The following is a 21,943-nucleotide window of genomic DNA, read 5'->3' on the forward strand; positions in this document are numbered from 1 at the left end:
TAACCCAGAATCATAGAGCAATCCAGTAATAATCCTATTTACATCAAGGAGTTATGATAAATTTGAGTGAGATATTTATTTATTTATTTGTTTAGCAAATATTTACTGAGCACTAAGCACACAGTATACAACAGACACCGTCTTGGTGCTGGAGATATAATGGTAAACAAAACAGTCACTGAAACTCCAAAACCTGCCCTCATGGAGCTTATTTTCTAGAAAGGGAGAAATGATAACTAATTCGGACAGAGTGTTGGTTGATGAGATAATTAGAAAAATACACCAAGGAAATGGAACAGGACCTAAGAGATCACAATTTTGAAAAGAGTCATCAGGAAAAAGAGTAAGTCAAGTGAGTGTATGTGGTTAAGAAATGTTTCAAGCAGAGGGAACAAGAGGTTAAAAGGCTCTGCAACCAAGTGGGCCTAGCAAATTCAGAGAACAGCAATAAGGGCAGGATACCTGGAGCAGAGGGACTAAAGACAAATATAATAGAAGACGGAGTCACAGAGGCAATGGGGACAATTACATATAAGGCTTTGGATGCCACCATCTCTAAATGTGAAGGGAAGCCACTGGATTTTGTGCACAAGAGTGACATAACCAGGTGATATCATGTTAAAATGAAAAGACAAGGAAAAAACAACAACAGCACAGTTCTAGGTACTGAAATAGATTTCAGCTTTCTCCACAATCCAAAATTACCTTCAAGTGTGTTAATATCCATGCAGTTCAAATGGCTAATTAAATAGCTTGCTGAAATGAACACAAATAGGAAAATGAGCGATGTCAAAAGAAGGGAAAGAGAGAGGAAGAGCCTAGACACTTCAGTAATAGCAGAAAAATGGCTGAGGCATTTTCTATTAAGGATTACCTTAGTCTTTGCCTTTCTTTAATCTAAGTAAATCTAATTAATCTGACACTTGCAACATATTATTTAATATATGTAAGATACAGAAAATAAATAAAAAATGTATCCAGTTAACTATATTAAGAGTAAATTGTGCTCAGTACAAATTAGTGTGTTGATTTAGCAGGTAACTTTGTATACCCTATATAGATCACATCCTTTTATGATAGCTTCAAAATTAGTCCCACTATTAGTCTAAGATGGAGTCAACATTTTCACAATAGGATATAATCTCTGGACATAATAAAAAAGTCCAATTATACCTGTAACAAGACTGTTCATTAAAAACTCAAGTTACAAAGTTGAGAAAAATCTACAGGATGACATACCAATTTCAACAACAGTAATCCATTATTTAAATGTAGGATTTTTTTCAATTTACACAATGATTTCAAGTGTAATGTCTTATTTGGAACTCTTTAACACCCAATTAAGGAGACAGCTATTAAAATCACTTTAAAGATGGTAGAGGAGAGATGTTACACTCACAAAATGCTAAAAAAAATATGTAAACCAACAGTACATTAATAAAATTTAATAAAAATAAACAAAGATGAAACAACTGCTATTTAAGAGATTAGTAACTTGCCTCCATGGTTTCAACAACTGTCATGGTCTCTTCTACTCTACCACAAACATCTCAAAAATGTGCTAGTTCCTAAATACAATGTAATACTATAACCTGATACCTTCACAGTATTGTGAATTTCAGAGGTCATTAGGTTTCTAGCTGTCACAATCACATCCTGACACTTCTTGTTAGCAAAATGACAATTGACATTTCGGGCATATTTTAGCAAATCAGTAGTATCTCCTTTTAAAAATTTCATCTCCTTTAGGGCACTTTCAAATTCTTCAGTGGACTGTATGATCTGAGGAAAAAATATAAGGAAAAAATTATGTGCACACATTCCATTTCAACATTAAAATTTCAAATCCAATGTACAGAAAAGAAAAAAGGATCAACTGGTCATTTAAGTTTAAGAACAGGCATAATTGGGCCTCTCCGGTGGCACAGCAGGTTAAGCACAGAGCTGTGCAGCTGTCCACAGCCTCTGCAGCACGGGTTCAATTCCCGGCCAGCCAGTGAGATACCCGCATGGCATGGCAGACCTCTCCTATCTCGCCCACTGTTCCCCTCAGCAGTATATTTCGGTCCAACTGCCTGTTTTGCCCCCCGCTTTGTCTCTGGTGAACCCTCTCACCCTCCCACACCTCTGGCCTGTACCCCAGTTCTTCTATATTAAAAAAAAATCGTTAAAAAAAATCCATAATTACTGCGTATAAAAATATATGCTTTATTTGCAGCAACATGGATGGCGCTGGAAGGGATCATGCTCAGCGAAATGAGCCAGAAAGAAAAAGAAAAATACCGGATGGTCTCACTCATAGCAGGAATCTAGAAAACTTAAATAAGGGACCAGGAAAATGAATAACTATAAGAAAGTGAAAATCAAAATCAACAAAAATCTATGAACCAGAGACACTTTTGGGGGGGTGGGTGGCGGGAGGGGAGGGATTGGGGTCAAAATGGAGGGGTTGCAATTGTATGGGGAATATAAAAATAAAATTTATTATTAAAAAAAATAAAATAAAAAAATAAAAATATATGCTTTATCAGTCCTAAATTCATTAAGAAGAATATCTTCAACAGAAATTTCTGGCTTCACTGACTAGGGGTGGAAAGATTTTTAACATAAATGTTTATTTCAGTGTTAAACACAAAAAAGCAGCAAAATAAGTGTGACATAGTAGCTACTATATCTGATACAAGTACACAATTGCTTTTTAAAGTATCTTAGTAAAGAAAATACACTTAATAAGAAAGTATACATCTCCAAACAAAAGCTACTCTTATTTAGAATTTTCCTACAGATGTAGCAAAAGAACAAAGGATTTCCAAGGAAAATCAAAAGATACCAAGAGGAACTTATAGTCTCTTAAAACCTGTGATATTTCTGTTCTTACCTCTTCATACTGCTGTAACTTGCTGCTATTTGTTGGGATAGAATAAACCAAACAGTTTTTAATGAGGCACTCAGACAAGTCCTCCCAGATCATGTCACCAAGCATCTCAGCCAAAGTGATCTTAGGTGTTTTTTCATTTTCTAGGTCATTATTAAGAGGTAAATCTGAATTCAAAAGAAAAAGTTTTAAACAAGAAACCATTCATGTTATGGATATATTCTTAAGTTCCCTAGTTGTCTAGAATTCTTTAATTTTTAAGATGATAGGGAAAACAACACAGATTATTCTACAGCTACCTCAACTGACTGCATGGGGTAAAACAAGACATACAATTATTATTTTATTTTCACTGCTCAAAAGAGCTGACTGCATTGTATTACTGCCTGTACTCTGTAACAATAAGATATTACACCAACTACATTAAAATAATCTACTGCTATCTACTGATCCTCTTCTATGACAAGCATTCAGAAGTTCTGCATACCAACCTGAAACTAGGTTACAATAAAATCTCAGTTCATTAATATTGAATAAACATACTTTTTCATCTCTGCATAATATCTGAGTATCCTAAGTAAAATATCAATAAACACCTTACATTACAGAGTAATATCTAGCCTACCAAACAGAATTCTTAAATATTTATTCTATAGTATATCTTCTAGTGTGTGTTTTTATAACACATTTTGAGGGAGTTATATTTAGAATAAACTATTAATTAAATAATAAGTATGAAAAAGTTACTATAAAAGAGATCAGCTATTTTGAACCTGTTTCTAATTCACCAAAGAAGAACTTAGGGGTTAAGAATCTTAGAGTAATCATATTATCTCATAGACTTGAACCTTGAGATTCCTTACAATGTTTAAGTCTAGGATTGCACTGTCCAATAGAGTAACCACAAGCCACATTTTGCTACTGAGAACTTGCAATGTGGCTAAATGTGATAAAGGAATACATTTTCTAAATTTATAACTAACTTAAATTTAAACTGAAACCAAGGAAGTGTGGTTATAAAGGGTAGGCACAAGTGAGTCTTGCAGTGATACAATAGTTCTGTATCTTGATTATGTTGACGGTTACATGATCTATACATGTGACAAAAGTGCCTGGAACTATCACACACACACACACAAATGACAGCGGGCAAACCTAGTGAAATTTGAACTCTGTGACTTATACCAAAGGCAATTTTCTGGCTTTCATATTGTTCTATAGTTACACATGTTAACAGTGGGGAAAACTGGATGAAGGGTTCTTGGGACTTTGGTACATATTTTCTAATAAAAAATTTAAATAAACAAGTGTGAAATATTTCTGTAAAACACAAGCTTACTTTTTGGGTAAGATTATATTTAATTTTAATCATTGTGCCATGTAAGGTATGCTGTATGGTAGTGCTCATGTCAGGCATGTACATCATTTCTAGAGTTTCACACAAACATCACTGATCCATTTGGTGTAAACAGATTCACCTACATGATTTTTTCCCCTATGCACTAATGTACCATCGTAAGCTGTGTATTGCACAAATAACAGATATCTATATAAGCTGTAAAAGTAGTTAAATTGAAATGCTTATTTGATTATATAATTATTTTTCTAGGTTAAAAAAGTTATGACAAATTTTTAAATTTAAAAGAATCAAATGAAGATGCAGAAGCCAGCTGGAGCCCTGGAATAGTAGAGGGAAAAGGGGCTGGAAGAAAATCTGCCACATATTTCACAATGAATGGCAGATGTGATGTGCTAAAACAGCAAAACAAAAACCTGCCTGTTAGCAGGGAATTTTTTCTTTTTTTAAGGATAATAAAGGGAACAATATGAAGAGACATTTTCAGCAAGTGTATTTGGAATTTGTCAAGCTCTCTCAAAAAGGATTTGGGAAAACTAGTCATCTGAAATGACAAATCCCAATCAAAAAATGTGATTTCAACAGGATCTGAGCTTGTAACTTTGGCCAGCTACAGAATGACTTGGATTCTTGTGCTCACATGCACGTGTACACACACACATCATTTTTATGTATCGACAGATGGTAAGAGCAATCATTCGTTACAGAAACTTAGAAAATAATGAGGAAACCATTTTTTAAATGTGAACAAGCCTTAATTAAGTCACTATCGGATATTAGCTATAGTGTACCAATATTTCTCATACTATCAAATGTCAATTGCTTCAACTTCTAAAAAAATCACCAATACTTTTCTTTAGCTTTAGAAAAGACACTGAGTACATTCTGTATAAAAGCACATCTAAATTTTCAAAGAAATAATGTCAGTACACAGTCTAAAAATTTGAATTTGCAATGCAGTATTTTTTAATCTCTTAAGAATTGTATGATTAGACATAGCCAAGTTATGGAAACAACCCAAGTGCCCAAGGACAGATGAATGAATTAAGATGTGATACATATACACAATGGACTACTACTCAGCAATAAAAAAAAAAAAGATGAATTCTTTCTTGCCATTTGTGATAATGGATAGAACTGGAGGGGATAAGAATGAGCAAAATAAGTCGGAAGGAAAAAGACAAATACCAGATAGCTGCACTTATATGTGGAATAAAGAGAAACAAAACAAAGGGTCAGTCAAAACTAAACCAATAACAAACCCCAAAAATCTATGAGTCAAACTAAGGCTACAAGAGGGGTTGAAGGATGGTGGAGAGCAATGTGTGGAGGGGGCACAATGGACTATGGCAGAGGACTATGGGTACCTTGGTGGTGGGAGTGGCTGCAACATACATTCCAAGAGGTGTGATACTATACCTCTGAATCACATGTAAAACAATACCACCTCAATGAAATGAAATTTTTTTAAAAAACCTAATGACTTGAAAAAAAGTTTTAAAATTTTCTTTTTACCCTTTTCCCTCCAAACTGTGCTAGAAATAAATTTTACATATATTATATGATATGTAAGTATATATATTTTGAAAATTAAGAAATTAACTAAGGTTTAAATGCAGCAAAATTAAAGAACCTCACTTTTCCTTCCATGAAATAAATTGGGAAAACAAAGTGAATGTCATTAGTAAGAATAGGATTATATTGACAAAAAAGAATTTCAGCTTGACATAGAAAATTCATGTTTATCATAACAGTGTTCCAATGCTGTATTAAGCAAAAAGTGCACATTTATTGGAACTTTAATAAAGACATTCATGGCATGATACATATTTGTGTTTTTCTGAAACAGAATCTATAAAATGTACCATGAATATAGTTGCTAAAGTGATTCAGGATGTATATCTATATATAAGCAAACACTATAAATTATCACTGTTCATGCATCTACTGAAAGAAATATATGACAATAAATATACATCAAAGAGAACACAGAATTCCTAAATTGTTGTTTGACTGTCTTCTTCACTGCTAAAGATAATAATCTCTGGATCAAAAGGAAAGGAAATAGCTGTAACAAAAGCAGTTATTTAGACCTTGTCATGGTCTAAAATGCATACTAGAGATAAGCAGAGCACCTAGCAAAAACAACTGAGTTCTGCTCGGAATAGCCAAGGTACTAATAGTATCTTTTTTATTACAAATAAAAACGTGCTGATCAAGTATTAATTTAAATGGAGGAATGTCAAACCAGAAAAAGGTTTCTACCAGAATTTCCCAAAATACCCTGAACTTTAGCCTTCTCTCAGATAACAGCATCATCAATGACTTAGATTATACTAGAAGAAAACAGATATGCATGCAACATGAAATAGAAAGGATAGTAAACACATTGCAAAATTTTCTTAATTAAAATTTAACAAAGATTTTTAGCTCCAAAAAATCAAGTTCAAGATGGGAAAGCAGCAATTTGTGATAAGTATGACAAAGGATTTTCATTAACATTAAATTCATTGACTTAACTGTGGACAACAGCCTTTGACAACATTAAAATAAGCATGAAACTGAGAATGAGGAACATGCAAGTTCCGTATTACTCTGAATCAGTTCAGACTATGCCTGGAAAGATTTGTTCTGTAATATGTTTACAGAAGAACAATGAAGATGAGGGGAACTTAAAATTATGCCATAGAAGAAAAACCCAAGTATGGTTACACTGATGTTAAAATGTATGGGGAAAAGTAATAGCTACTGTAGAGAATCAAGTCTATCAGATGTAGCAGGAATTAGATCTGTTCTATATACTCCATACGGTAGAAATAGCATCAATAAAGCAGACATTCCAGGGGAATCTATTTTGAACAAGTTTTTAAAATAACTATCCTAAAGAGTTCATTTAAAAATGGGCATTTGGGTACTATTATGTAATATATATATAGGAGACATACAAAAATTCCAAAGTACTCAGAATTGCCCAGAGGTAGTATGGACTGCCTCAAAAGGAAGTTCCTCTCACTAAAGATACTAATATTGGTTATATGATCAATTAATAGGAGTGCTACAGAGAAGATTCAAGCATCAAAGACATGTGAATTGAAAAACTTTTCTGGGACCTTCCAATCTTGGGAAACTTTGTTTATAATTTTACTTCTATCTAATGAAAATAGAAGTGTATTATTTCCCCAAGTGAAGGGGAAAAAAACTACCTTGGACTTTTGCAGCTTATGCAAGTCTTAAGATTGTTTTCTCCTCTGCTGTCAAAACTAGAAAAATTTTTGCTTTACATATAAATTATTTATGTCAAGAGAACTACACACCTACCAGGGATACATACAAATAAAAGCAGCATTACTTTCTCATTTTCTCACAGCAAGAATGTTTGATTTGACTACTTAATAAAGAAAAAAAAAAGGTAAGTCAAATAGACCAAAAAAAGAAAGATAGATACACATATAGATGATAGACAGACAGAGAGAAAAAACTTTATTTTTAATAGCATGACAACCAATAAAAAAAAGATTCAAGTAAAATGGAAAAACAGAAACTGGTAATTTTAAGTGTGACTACACAAACATCTAACCAAAAGTCTGAGTTGGAGTGTAATTCTTTCCTATGTTAAACCTAGTTTGCTTGCATCAGGTTAATGGGGATTTTCCCATTGAAGTGTGTAAAAGTCTCAAAATGTGATGTGACTTGAAGTCGAGCAAGAGATGGGGATCCTAGAATGTGAGTGAATATTACAAATCCTGAACCTGGGGTACCCACTAATGACCGTACCTGTTAACATATAACAAAAGGGAAGCAAAATAGAGCAAGAAACAGAAAGGCAACTACGGTGCTGCTATGGTGTATCACAGTCCCCTCACTCACACTGTGGGGGTTTTTACCACCCGTAAAATAAGATTTACTTTAAAATAAAAAACACGGACTTTTCCAAAATATAAAAGCACTGCCTTGAGGATACATACCTAGAAGTTGCTTCTGTAGCACTTCCAGTACCAGTCTTATCTTTGAAAAAACTTCAGATGGTGGTGGATGTTCTAAGTCAGTCATCACAGATTCAAAATGAATGGTAATGATATTGGGCTGAGTTTCTATCACAGCATAAAGGGATGGGCAAGAGGTCAGAGGCCTAAGGATATACTTCAGCAGCATTTGACCTGAAAAATCACAAAAACACTCATCAAAATCCAACACAAGAAACTTAAAAGCGTATCAAAAAAGGGAAAAAGACCTCTCACCCTAACAACAAAAACACATATACCATGACATTGCACATCACCCATTATATGCTATGCTTTCCCACCAAAGGTGCACAGACCTTGTCTGCAAATTTTTATTTAAATACTTCAAAAAATCAAATAAAATAGCAGCAGCCAGTTTAAAAGGAGAGAAAGTAATTCAAGACCATAATAAAAAGGGTTATACTTATCACAATTCCATTTGATGAGACATGATGTCAAGACCTATGATCCATCACTGACAGCATCCAGAGAATATTTTATAATTGCTTCTGGATTAAACACTGGACCTTCTGAGACTTTATGCAAATGAAACAAGTAGTAGGCCTTACCAAATGATTTAAGCTTGGTATGTAGCTCCCCAAGAATAGAAAATGCCAAAAGAACAGAACTAATTGGAGGCACAGGAGTCTTCTCTTCTTTTTGAGATTGCTCCGTATATAAATGAAGTTCTGTTTGTAGGCAAGATTCCAAGTTGTTGGTATCTAAGCAAAAGGGGAAAAATATCAGCTCTCAGCAACACAAGGTGTTCTAACTTCTATTCTTCAGAGCCCAGTCCCTATTGAGATTCCTAAATATGTGGCTTAATTACAATATACTTCCAGTGCGCCTAAATACTAATTATTACATACATGTCCCTTGGCATCACTTTAAAATGGAAAGGCTTTTTTCCTTATCTTCAAAGAATCAAATAAAGTACAAAAGCAAGATAATGCCTAAAGTAATGTTTATTAAATATGAACTGAATGACTGAAGAAAGGGAAGGAGAGAAAATTGAGATCCCAGTTGCACTTAAGGCTTCCTCACCAATTAAAGAGAAACTTGCCAATCAAGTTTATCAGGAAGGGTATGTTATATCAAAGAATTAATATACTGGGCCTCACTGGTGGCACAAGGGGTTAAGCACCGCACTGTGAAGCAATCTACAGCCTCAGCAGCATGAGTTCGATCCCCAGCCGGCCAGGGAGCAACCCACATGGCACAGCAGACCTCTCCTGTCTCGCCCGCTGCTCCCCTCAGCAGTGTATTTCAGTCAGTCTGCCTGTTCTGCTCCCCACTCTGTCTCTGGTGAATCCTCTCACCCCTGTATCTCCAGCCTATACCCCGGCTCTTGTGTACATAAATAAATGAATCTTTAAAAAATAAATAATTAATTAATACACCCATTATCGTCTCTTTTTTATAATCTAATTGGAAGTAAAAACTAAAATTTTCTATATTATTTCCTTCAAATACCTACAATACGTACAGGTGTGTGTTGTGTACACATATGCATATATAATGTATTTGGAGGCCAAAATGGTTGTGGGAAAGGTGGGGGGGGGTTGTGGGAAAGGTGGGGCGTTTTCCCTCAAATAGACTAAACTTTACAACTCAGTGTTAGAAATCACACCACATGTATGGAATGTCTTTACACACATCCTCAGAGGTTATATTTTGTGTAAACAGGGTATCAGGTGGGCTCATACTCATAGGTGTGCAGAGGGGCTGAGAGCCCAGTAATACAATTCAAAATCAGGATCCTATTTCTTCAACTGGCAAAGCACCCCCTATCTCATGATTTGTCACCATTTTTCTCCAAGGACTGAAAAAAATTGAACCAAACCACTGTCCCATTGGCCACCAATTTTCTGTCCTCAACAAGAGAAAGTTAAGAACAGCTTTTTAAAATAAGCTTTCTAGGCAGGATAAAGTGCCAGAATTAGGGCGACTAGAAATGGGTACATGCTACAAGAGTGGAAACCGTGTGGTCTGAAATTACTACCACCTCTACCACATGGGCCCACCCACCAGATAGATGTAAGGGAAGTAGGGACACTTTAGGGACTCAGATGAGGTAATCCTAACAAAAATTTTACTTAACATGAGAACTCAATGTCGACTCGGGAGATTAACAAATGAAACCTTCTCATCTATCAATATAAAATTGTTACCATATATACAAAAGCCAAATGAGTTCAGGCAGATGAAGCAAAAATTCTACCACAGGCCAGCAGTACCTTTTGATGGTGGGAACTTCCATACAATCAGTTTCTGCCACTCTTCTCCAAGGTGATAAAGTATGTTCTGTTTCTGTATAGTGAACTCCATGCTGAGAGATTTCAAGATTTTTAAATCAAAGCATTTTCTAGATTTTACTAACTTCAAACATTTTTGTGCCTGGAGGTGGAATGAAATCACTGTTAAACATTCCATCTGAACTCAGGGCAATTAGAATATATTTGTATAAAAACAAAGAATACATGGAACACAAAATTTACCAAACAAGAATAGTATTAATTATTCATGCTTTGAAGAAAGTGTTTAATACCTCTTCTAGATGCTGAGCAGCAGAGACATACTTCTTCTCTGTTAATGCACAATTATACTCTTCAATAGCCGTAGAAAACTGAAAAGATAAGTATAGTTATTAAGTATTTTATTCTACACATCCTATTATTTCAAGTCTGTCTGCTTGGTTTTTTATTCAAACCTGAAAAAATACCGTACAGTCAAGGGATACCCACTTAATAATGAGACCATTTGGGAAAAAAACACTTTCTCACCACCAAAACATTGAAAGTAGAGTTGAAATTACCTCTTGCAGCTGTTTAAGCAAACTTAGGACTACTGAGTCTCTTTCCAACTGGTGCTTCAAGTCTGTAAATTCAGCAGTTGATACATGAAGATCTCTGCGGACCTAATTCACATACCAAAAACAAGTAGTTTTAAGCTATACTGTGCCTAAGAAGTAAAAGACAGCTCACCAATAAGCATTACTGGGTTAATATAATTCATATTGAAATTTAAAAAATGCCAGGATTGGAATAAAAATCACAGAATGTAGTAGGAAGAGCTTTTACTTAAGGGGCCTATTTAGTCCAAATCTTTACCCTGTGCAGGAATACCCCTATCCATGAACTTAAATATCCTCATGTAACCATCAATCTTGAGTTAAGCAGTTACCTTTCATGAGAGTTCATCCACCTGGATTATTGAAGTGAACTCCCATTGCTATGTAGTAACTCATTCTACACCTAAAATTGGACATTTGCTCTGTCAACGACCTATTTTTCCTAAAGAGAGGCTATAGGGAAAAAATCTTAATAAGACAATATATATGAAAATTGTTCCTAAAATTATAAAGCCTGTTTCCAGACAGGCTTCTCTACGTAATGACAGTATTTCAGCAAACATGAAGTGTTTCTTATGTAAAGAAATATAGCATAGAAGAAATATAGTAGGCACTCATGCCATGAAGTGGCACAGTACAACATGGTCAAGGATTTTCTGGATGCCCAGGGAAAGTGGTTTTATGACATAAAGTAGAGTGACAAAAGCAAACCAAGTCAATTTCCCAGAGAACAGCAGTTATTAATGTATGCTAGCAACTGAGAAATGCTAGCACCTGAGAAATGCAAGCACTTTAAAGTAGGAGAACAGAGAAAAGGTCAAATGACCCCATTTAAGGCATCATCTGTTTCTATTTATCATGGAAACAAAATACTAAGACAACTGTAAAGTACTATCAAATGCATGATACTACTATAGGCTTTTTTAAGTTTGCCATAAAAAAAAATTGTTTAAACTACAGTCTTACAAAATATTTCTACCTTAAAGTTAGAAGTAATCCTAAAATCATCAAGTTCAACTTAAATTTACCAATAAGGTAACTGAGGTCATGAAGTTTTACAGAACAGAATTGTTTTATGAATCAGGAAGCTAAACTGCCTCCCCAACAAACCTACCCAATATAACAGACTCTTCTTACCTCTCTCTCTATCCTGGATTTCAGCAGGTCAATGTCTTCAGACAGTTTATCCACCTGTGTAACCAGGTCCTGTGCACTCTGCATGCTAGGCAAGAATTCACTATACTTCTTGCTGATCAAACTGCATACTTCACCCTAAAACATAAGATGGAAAACCTACAATGAGATGAGCAGAGGACTCTTTTAAAAATATATAGCTTGTCTTCAATAAGGAATCTTCCATGTTAAAAATTCTTGCCAGTTATCCATACCCATTCACTTTCCCGCCAAGTCAATGAATTTCTAAAAAATACATTTCTCCCACCCTTAAGAATCCCATAACATCATTAACGTTCAGAAAGGCAATGAAAACTGAGACAGGGCAAGCTAGGGTTATTAGGCAGTTTTAGGGATAGTGCAGGAGGGGACCTCTGAAGAATTTGGGGAGGCTTCAGAGATAAGGACAACCAAAGAAATATAACCAATTCCATTAGGAAAAACAAACATGCCAGGACCAAGGACAACATTGTTAATGCTGGTCCTGGTTTCCTTCAGGTGGTAAAGGGAGGCGGAGATTGGAGAAATGGAGAGTGGTTTAATTTATGGTCACATTAGAAGGGCAGCTGTTTAACTTCAATGCAGGGATGCCCATCCAAAGACTGGGCCATAAATTTAAAGATGCAACAAATGGGGAAAGAGAAAGCTGTTAGATAAGGAATGTGAAGATCCCCACTCAGTAACAAATTGAGTGAGACAGCCGAGAACTGACCAATCACAAAGAGACTGGGGCAGCTTTAGAATAATGAGGGAAAAAAGGTATATATTCCCTAAGACACGACTCTACTTTGGCTTCCTTGCCCCTCCCAGGCCTGGTTCCCTGGCCTGGGAGTCCCACTTTATTTCTGTTCTTTTTCTCCTCAATAAACTTTTTCTTTTTTCTAAACAAACTGCCTCTTCTCGCTTGCTTGCCTGAGCGTCTGCGAAGTTCCTGCTGCGGCTTCGTGAGACACCAACCCGTGGGGGTCTAGCGGCTGGGGCTCAGCGCTGCCCTGCAGCCTGGAATCCATTCCTGGCTGGGAGACTAGGCCTGACAATTCCGGTATCAAAACCAAATCCCAACAAGGTCTAAGAGTTGTACATATACTGGTAAAGAAAGGGGGAGATAAAAGTTCTCACACTGAAATATGTGAGCTCAGACTATAGCCACTAATTTTAATCATCTATGTACTAGAGAGCAAGAAGATAATCCATAATGTATATAATTCAATTAAAGAATTTCTATCTTCTTGCTTAGGAAGTCATAGATCTAATCTTAATACCCTAAAATGATGATTTTATTCATCCCCTTTAATTCAAATTAAATTAATAAGCAAATAATTGAACACTTAGCACTGAATTATTCAATGCTCTGGAAGATACATGAATAAATTATGCTTGCCAACAAATTCCTCTTAGGAAGGAAAGACAGTATATACTTAAGTAACTAGAACACAAAATACAGCTAGCATATATAAAATACAGAAACATAATGTCCTCCAGATCTGATGTTCTCCGGTAGCACAACTGAGGGGAAAGTGGGGAAATTTTCATGCAGAAACACTCCATTTGAGATGAAACTTGAAATAGGTAGAAATGGCAACATAAGCAAAATCTGGAAATTAAAAAAAAAAAAGTGGGTCTTCTTGGAGTATAAACAGTAATGCTCAATTGGCTAAGATTCAAGCTGGCAAAGGAAATGATTGAAAGGAAAGGCAAGTTAAGACACGAACATTTGGGAACCTTGAGTGTCATGCTGTTATAGGGCAGGGAGAGGGGCAGCCCAAACCCCGCAAACCTGCCTATTCTACATGGGTTCTGCCATCCGCCGCATCAACACAAAACATAGGAGACTTTAATGGGAAGGAACTTTAATAAAACTAGGAAACAATACAGGTAAGGCAAAGAGTCTAGTTTCTAAATGAAGCACCCAAAGTTACCCGTCCCCTCAGGGGTAAAAGTCCATCCAAATGGGATTGGCCCAGAACAAGGCCCCAAAGCCAGCCACAAGTCTAAAGCATCTTCCAGTGGGGACCCACAGAAAAGGGTCACAAACAACCGGACAAGCCCGGAAGGAAAAGAGCAAAATCAACATCAAGATAAAAGCTGCCATTGTCACCTCCCCACGGGTCTCACCCACATCTGTGTCACCTAGTCCACGACCAAAAGACAAGCGCAGTTTCTTCACGTGTCTCTAGGCTCCATGCGCCTCCTCCAGGTCTCCTTGCTCCATCCTGCTTCCTTCCTCAGTCTCTTCTGCAGCTTCTTCTCCTCCTGCTCAGCTCCACCCTTCCTTGGGTGGGGCAGGGAACCTGGAACCTCCCCCTTTCCTGGGGACCACCCTGTTACAATGCTACATTAGCTACACTTCCTTCCTTCATATAAAAGCTAATGAAAAATCCTAAATCCATTTTAAAGGAGAGCTGTGACAAGAACATTTAAAATCTAAAAAACCACTTTTGGTTAAAAACAACAACTTCATGCTTTACAGTACAGAGTCAAACTTGCTTCTTTAAATCCAGGTATATACATACAATTTTAAATAAAAGCAGTAAATATGTGGGCAAATACTGGCAAGGTAACAATACCAGTGCAAAGGAAAAACTGAGGCTATGTGGTTTTTGTTTTCTATCAATCTTAAGACAGCAGGGGCTTTGTAACATTTAACATACCCTCAAGGGCTTGAGAAGGAGAGTTTAATAAACATATTGATAGGTTTTAATAACAAAAATTTAGGGAGAAAATTGGCATAATAGTCCCAAAGCTATTATGTTGTTAAATAACAACAATTTGTTACTTTTAAAGAGCTAACCAGCTTTATTAAGTGATTAATTCACAACATCCCATGTAAGAAGAGGGTTTCAAAAATCTGTATAAAATGATTTTTTAAAGAAGACTTATTTATACATAGAAGAACTAGGGTGCAGGCCAGAGGAGCAAAAGGCGTGTGTGTGTGTGTGTGTGTGTGTGTGTGTGTGTGTGAGAGGATTCAACAGAGACAGAATGCAGAACAGAACAGGCAGGTCTACTAAAATACACTGCTAAGGGAAAGCGAGACAGGAGGGGTCTGCTGTGCCATATGAGGGTTAGCTCCATGGCCGGGGATGGAACTCAGGCCGTAGTAGTGATAAAGCTGTATAAAATGAAAGGTTTTTATAGACAGATAGCAGGCAAGATAAAATTAGAGGTGATTATTTCAGGCTTAGGTTACCTACCTATGGAGAATAAAAAGTCTTGTGGCTGATTATCTCACCTTTCTTTGAGAAACGGAAAATTACTTTAGTGCCAACCAGAAAATTCCATACTGATCATTTAAGAATATATTCCTTGGGGGGCAGGCTAACACCACATTTAGATTAACTATAAATGATTAAAAGGTTTAAAAGGTCAAAACCACAATGAGATACTATTTCACACCTGCACATATTAAAAAAATCTCCAACAAGTGTGGAGAGGATGCAGAGAAAGAGGAACCCTACTACGCTGTGTCTGAGAATGTGAACCCTATACAGCCATTATGGAAAGCAATTTGGATTTACCTTAAAAAACTAAAAATGGAAATACTGTATGAACCAGCAATCCCACTCTTGCACATCTATCCACAGAAATGACACCATCGATGCAAAAGGCTACATTATTGCAATGATCATAGCAGCATTATTTACAACAGCTAGGACATGGAAGCTGTCTAAATGCCTATCAACAGACAATTGATCAAGAAGATGTGGTATGTCCATATAATAGAATATAATTATATCCACACTATGGAATACTATTCATCCATAAAAAAGTTAAAACGCATCCATTTCCAATAAAAAGGAGGAAGTCTGAGAGAATTATGCATGGTAAAGAGATTAATAAAAATAAAAATAAATACTGGGCATTTACACAGTAGACAATTCAATACTGTCAAATATTTTAAAGAACCAGTGGACAACAATAAACAAACACCATGAAGAGTCTGAGGTGGGGGTTGGAGATAGACAGGTAGAGTATAAGGGGGAGAGAGGAATTAAGTTTAGCATCATAGCCCATCAGTAGAAATAAAATGAAAAAAAAAAAGGTATTAAGTCTTGATCGACTTAGTACAAGCACTTTGTTTGTTTTAACGATTCCCACCTTTTGATCAAACTCTCAGCTCAAGTGAGACATATGATCAAAATTTCAAGGCATAAGCATCCCTCTCAGAACCTGTTTTGAAGTACCTGAAGTTTGTGTGTTGTTGTTGTTATTGCTGTTTGATGTTCTTTTGTGTGGTATCCATAGGTCATAATGTTTTTGCTCTGCCCCTGTGATATTCACAGGTCACAGCTCCAGGCTTACAATCTTTCATCTGATCACTCTCTTCTTTTCTGATGTTCTAGTGTTAGGAAGATCATTTGCTTGGTGGTTAGCAAACACTCCTTTAAAGTGTAAAAGGCCACAACACACCAGGCAGTTTATGACTATAATAAGCAGGATGATTCCTAATGTTTGGAGTACACTTCAGAGCCGTGGTCCCCAAGACCTCAACCATCCAAAATCAAATAAGAAAGAGCCCACAAAAGGAGTCACCCTTTAAGCCAAATGGCTTGTTCAGTGATCTTAGGTAAATGAATTCCAACTTCGCCAGAAATGTTAAGCCAAGTGCAGTAGGTGTTGGCCATAGCACAGACTCCTCCTCCCTTGACCTGATAATCAAGGAGTTTCCTATTATCAAAAAACAACTTTGATCAGCAAGTCTAAGGATCTTTGTTAGATATAACATTAGCAACAATATAATCAGCAATATCCTTACAATTTAAGGAGAGGTTTCTGACTAAATATTCATTTGTATTTACTCCTAGCCAGAGAAGCACAGATCTATCAAACAAGGTGAATCCTAAATCATGAATGCCTCCTAGTAGGGCCTTCCTAATTCACTGTTGTGTGAATTAGGGGAGAATCAGGAACTGGCTCAGGGTAAAACTATCTACTAATTCAAACTAACCTGACCTGTATTGAAAAACCAATTAGATCAGTAACTCAATGCAGATATCAGAGGTCAGAACCAATAAGCACTTACCCATGGCCCTCAGAAACAGAGAGAAAGACAGTGAACTCAAAAGAGGTTCGCTGGTATCATGCCTGTGTTTCTCGTTCCCAAACGCCATCAGTAATTTACTTGGGATCAGTTGCTGCCACTAAATCTATTAAATAGCAAAAATCCAACCGAGTTAATTTTAAAAATCTAACTGGCTTTACTCAACCATTCATGAGTTGGCAGCATCTCATCTAGCAAGTACAAAAGAACTTCAAAAAGCTATACAACATCAGTTTTTAAAAGCAGAAAGAGGACAAGATAAGGGATAAGGCGATTCCTTCAGGTTTAGGTAACCTATCCATGGCAAAAGGAAAAAGGTTTTGTGGTAGATTCTCACCTTCCTTTAGGAAATGGAAAAAAGTTACTTCATTGATGCTGACCAGAAAAGTCAATACTGACTTTTCTGACCTGCTAAGTCTGCATCCTGGGGGAAGCTGAAGCTGCATTTGGGTTCGGTGTTAAATATTAGTGGACTTAGCACAAGTGCCTCCATTTCAGGGCTATTTGTTTTATTTTACTTTGTTTTTAACAACATTCATCAACAAATCCACAAAGAAGAGTCGGAGGAGGAGAAAAACACAGATGGGAGAGGGAGCCTGTCTTCATTTCTTTTTTTAAATTTTACTTTATGTATTTTTTACATCATTTTTCATTTTTGCACAATGTGTGCATTTTCATCTTGGTTATATTCCCCATACAATTCCCCCCCCCCCCCTTATGACCCTACTCCCTCCTCCACCCCTTCCCACGTAGTGTGTCTCTGGTTTATAGTTGCTTGTTGATTTTGATTCTTACTTTCTTTTAATTAGTCATTTTCCTGGCCTCCTTCACATAAAGTTCCCTCCCTAGAAGCTTAGGGGCTTCCAGTCCTTGCCGCCCCTGCTCGGCTGGTCTCCTTGGTTGTCCTGCTAATTCCCCCACCGCAACCCTCTCCAAGCACACCCTACTCCCCACCACTCCCAAGTCACTGCCTCTTCCTCCACACAGTCCCAGGTCTCCTCGCCCCCGCAATCCCTGAACCCCGTCCGGGCTCCCCCCCCCCCGCCCCTACTCGCCCCAGCCCCCCACTGACACCTCTACCCACTCCGCCTTCAGCCCCGCCCCCAACCCCCACCCCCGTCACACGCCGACCCCTTTCAGCTCTCCAGTCAACAGCTGCTCCGCCCTCACCTTGATCTCCTCCACCTGCCGGGTCAGGCGGCTGATCTGGGTGCCCAGGTCCTCCTTCTCCAGCCTCCCCGATTGTGCCAAAACTTCCGTCACGAACGAGGCCATCGTGACCACCGGGACCAAAGCTGACAGTCGCTCTCTAAAAGCCAGCGCGGCAGCTCCACTCCCGCCGGCGGCCTTGGCGCCTGGCCTGCCGGGAAATGGAGTCTCGCGGGTCCCAGATCACAGCCGCGAAAACGCGGGCTGAACTACAATTCCCAGCAGACAGAACGATGATCTTGGCGTACAATTTCTACGGTGTCCGGTAGGTGGCAAACTATGTGGGACGCGTTTTCCTCTGTTGATTTTTTTTTTTCTTTTGAAATGGCTTGTCTTTTCCCGCCCGTTTTTTTACTGGAAGGAATGAGAAGTTGTTATTTAATAACCGGTCTTCACTGATTCTCGCTCAACTTCAAAACACTTATCTATAAAAATTTATCCAGCCAGGGCCCTCCCTGGTGGCAGGAGGTTGAGCGCTTCGCTGTGAAGCTGTCCACAGCCTCGGCAGCGCGGGTTCGATTCCCGGCCGGCCAAGAAGCTACCCACATGGCGCACAGACCTCTCCTGCCGCGCCCGCTGCTCCTCTCAGCAGTGTATTTCGTCAGTCTGCCTGTTCTGTTCCCTGCTCTGTCTCCGGTGAATCCCTTCACCCTCTTGCGCTTCTGGCCTGTACCCCGGTTCTGGTATAAATAAATAAATCTTTAAAAAAAAAAAAAAAGAAAATTTATCTAGCCGGAAGACCAGACGGACCCACTCGATCTTTTTGGTTAAATAATCATTCTCATTGGCACACAGTGGCCATCAGACTATAATGAATGGTGCCCTCTGAAGTTGTGCAATAAAGTGGCGTCACCTCATAAAAAGCTGACTATTATTGCATTCCTTTTATATTGTGTAGTTTACATTACATCTATGTATGTTTACTACAAACGATATGTGTATAACTACATAATCTATGTAAGACATATGTTTACGCTTTTTATAGTATTACTTAGGTATAAATGCTATTAGTACTGTGTGGACTAGATCAATATACTTTGCACTTTATAGCAGATATTACAATTCAATTTTATGGAAAACTTTTTAAAATTAAGTTTTATTATTTAAATAAATTACATATTTATGATTCCTTTTTAAAAATAACTATCAGGTACACAGAGGTAATGGATGAAAACCAAAGGAGTGGTGGGCCCATACTATTTATTCTCTTTCGTTATGTTTTTCCATTTTTCTGCAATAAACATATAGTGCTTTCATTCAAATGTTTCTTTAATTTTTTAAAAGTAATCTTGTAAGCGTGGAGCCCAAGTTAACACTGATGCTAAGGTCCTTGTCTATTTTAATTGTCTTCTTAGCACAGTGAGGGGAAGGCAGCTGCTTCTGACATGAGCAGAGAAACTGAAACTGGGGCTGAGATAGAAGCACAAAGATTAGCCAAAACATCCTGGGAAGCACCTGTCCCTAGAAAACCAAATCAACTTCTGTATGTAGACCCGTTAACTAACTTTGAATTCTAAATGCTATGAATAGTAAATGTCTGGTGAGAAAGCAGGACCTGCAGATGAAATTCCTGGAAATTTGTATTAGCAATTACTACAAACACTGTGCTAGGTATGGGAATCAAAAATATGTGGATCCCGGGTAAAATGTGATAATCACTATTTTGGAAGTAAATGAGGGACGAATCTAGATTTTATGAAGCTTAAGTCTTATAGAGCTGTTGGGAGGAAGAATACACTGTAAGTCAAATAAAATGAAATAATGAATACAAAATTATGTAGAAAACACTTGTGGAGAAACTGGACCTGAAGCTTCCAGGAAGGTACAAAGAGCAGAGAAAATTTTGGATGAGGCGCACCCAATCTCTCAAGTGAAGTAAGAGTAAAAGAAAGAGCAACTTTGAGGTTGATATCTGGGATTTTCCTCCAGAAAACAGGTCTGTGCATATCCACAAATACAACTGTAGGACCTTTGCCTCTCCTGGGCGGAGAGGTCGGTGAATAAGCTCAAAATTGTTCATCAAATTCTAGGAAAAGACAGGGAGAACCAGAAATAGGTTGAGGAAGGAGAAGATAGGACATCAGGAATGAGGTGGGTTTGCTATACAGAGACAGTCAATCCATGAAGGCCTACATGGATACCTGCCAAAATAAAACAAAATTAAAGGAATGGGACTTATTTTCTCTCCATAACTTGTCCTTCTTCATAATTCATACTTGTGATTCATAAGTCTCCTGACTCATAGATTTCCACAAATTATCAAGAAAGTGCTGTGAAGAAAAAGCAAGGAAATAAGCAGCAAGGATTCCTCTTTTTGTGGGCAACACACACATATTCAGGAAGCCAAATGTCAAAATTTGGTTGGACGTAGTATAAGTAGACAACATTGCTATAGTGCATCATATTTTATCATAATGTTGATTAGAACATGTGGTTATTATAAAAGCAGCAGCAGAAGCCTACAATTTCAAAGAACATCTCTTTTGTTTCAATATAGTATGAGGGGAGAGGTGGAGAGCGGTGGGTATGGGTATGGATGAAACAAGGTTGATTTGGTGGATAATTTTTGAAACTAGGCAATGACACATGAGATTTCTTTGTCTCATTTGATCTACCTTTGTATACAGTTAAAATATTTTATACTAAAACATGAAAGAAAAAAGGAGAATTCCAGATGATTCTGCTTGCCTCTCTCCACCAGTCACCACTAACCATTTAATCAGGCTGCTTAAGTGTTAAGAACTTATTCAGGGGCCTCCCTGGTGGTGCAGGCGGTTGAGCCAGCGCTATGACAGCCTCTGTAGTGTTGGTTCAATCCCCGCTGGCTGTGGAGATACCCACATGGTGAGCAGACCTCTCCTGTCTCACCTGCTGCTCCCCTCAACAGTGTATTTCAGTAGATCTGCCTGTTCTATTCCCCATTCTGTCTCTGGTGAATCCTCTCACCTTCCCGCATGTCTGGCCTGTACCCCGGTTCTTGTATAAATAAACAAATCTTAAAAAAAAAAGAACTTATTCAGATAAAGTCAAGATAGATGTTTCTCAAATGCTTCCCAAGACTCTGCTTTTGCTTTGAAGCGTAGCACAGGGTATGCATTACATTAAAATATGAACTGGTGACTATGTGTTGTTCAAACATTGATGCTCGGTATAAGAATTCCCATTTTCTTCTTGATTTGCATCAAGATTAACCTTCACCAGAATGCAGCACCATCAGAGTACAGGAGCAGTGCTGGAAAAAGCACTGTTGGGGCCTGAAGACAAGAATATGAAATATCACAGAGTTACTTGACTCAGGAGTTGGATCTGTTGCTTACCATCGGGGGAACCTTGACAAGTTACTTAATGTACATGGTATAGTGATGATGTGAAAATTAAATAAGGATAAAGTATTTAGTCAAAAGTCTGGCTCTAAGCCACACTTCGTAAATGCAAA

At 37.5% G+C, this 21,943-nt stretch overlaps 1 protein-coding gene across 2 annotated transcripts in view; it reads right to left on the minus strand.

Annotated features, from left to right (window-relative positions):
* Positions 1-18,664, minus strand: part of ZW10 (zw10 kinetochore protein) — a 36,141-nt gene extending 17,477 nt beyond the window's left edge. The window contains exons 1-9 of one of the 2 annotated variants that reach the window (XM_037505294.2): positions 18,469-18,664; positions 12,222-12,356; positions 11,049-11,150; positions 10,782-10,859; positions 10,471-10,630; positions 8,803-8,955; positions 8,198-8,389; positions 2,879-3,042; positions 1,600-1,782 (exon numbers count right to left, since the gene is read on the minus strand). In XM_037505294.2, coding sequence (XP_037361191.1) covers positions 1,600-1,782; positions 2,879-3,042; positions 8,198-8,389; positions 8,803-8,955; positions 10,471-10,630; positions 10,782-10,859; positions 11,049-11,150; positions 12,222-12,356; positions 18,469-18,573 — 1,272 coding nt within the window. In that variant the 5' untranslated portion in view covers positions 18,574-18,664. Of the gene's footprint in view, positions 1-1,599; positions 1,783-2,878; positions 3,043-8,197; positions 8,390-8,802; positions 8,956-10,470; positions 10,631-10,781; positions 10,860-11,048; positions 11,151-12,221; positions 12,357-14,372; positions 14,578-18,468 lie in introns of those variants that run through there. The other variant, XM_054693107.1, reaches the window with a different exon arrangement.
* Between the last annotated feature and the right edge of the window lie 3,279 nt (positions 18,665-21,943).

Source organism: Talpa occidentalis, unplaced genomic scaffold, assembly GCF_014898055.3.
Source record: "Talpa occidentalis isolate TD23 unplaced genomic scaffold, MPIMG_talOcc4v2.1 talOcc4.12, whole genome shotgun sequence".
NCBI lineage: Eukaryota > Metazoa > Chordata > Mammalia > Eulipotyphla > Talpidae > Talpa > Talpa occidentalis.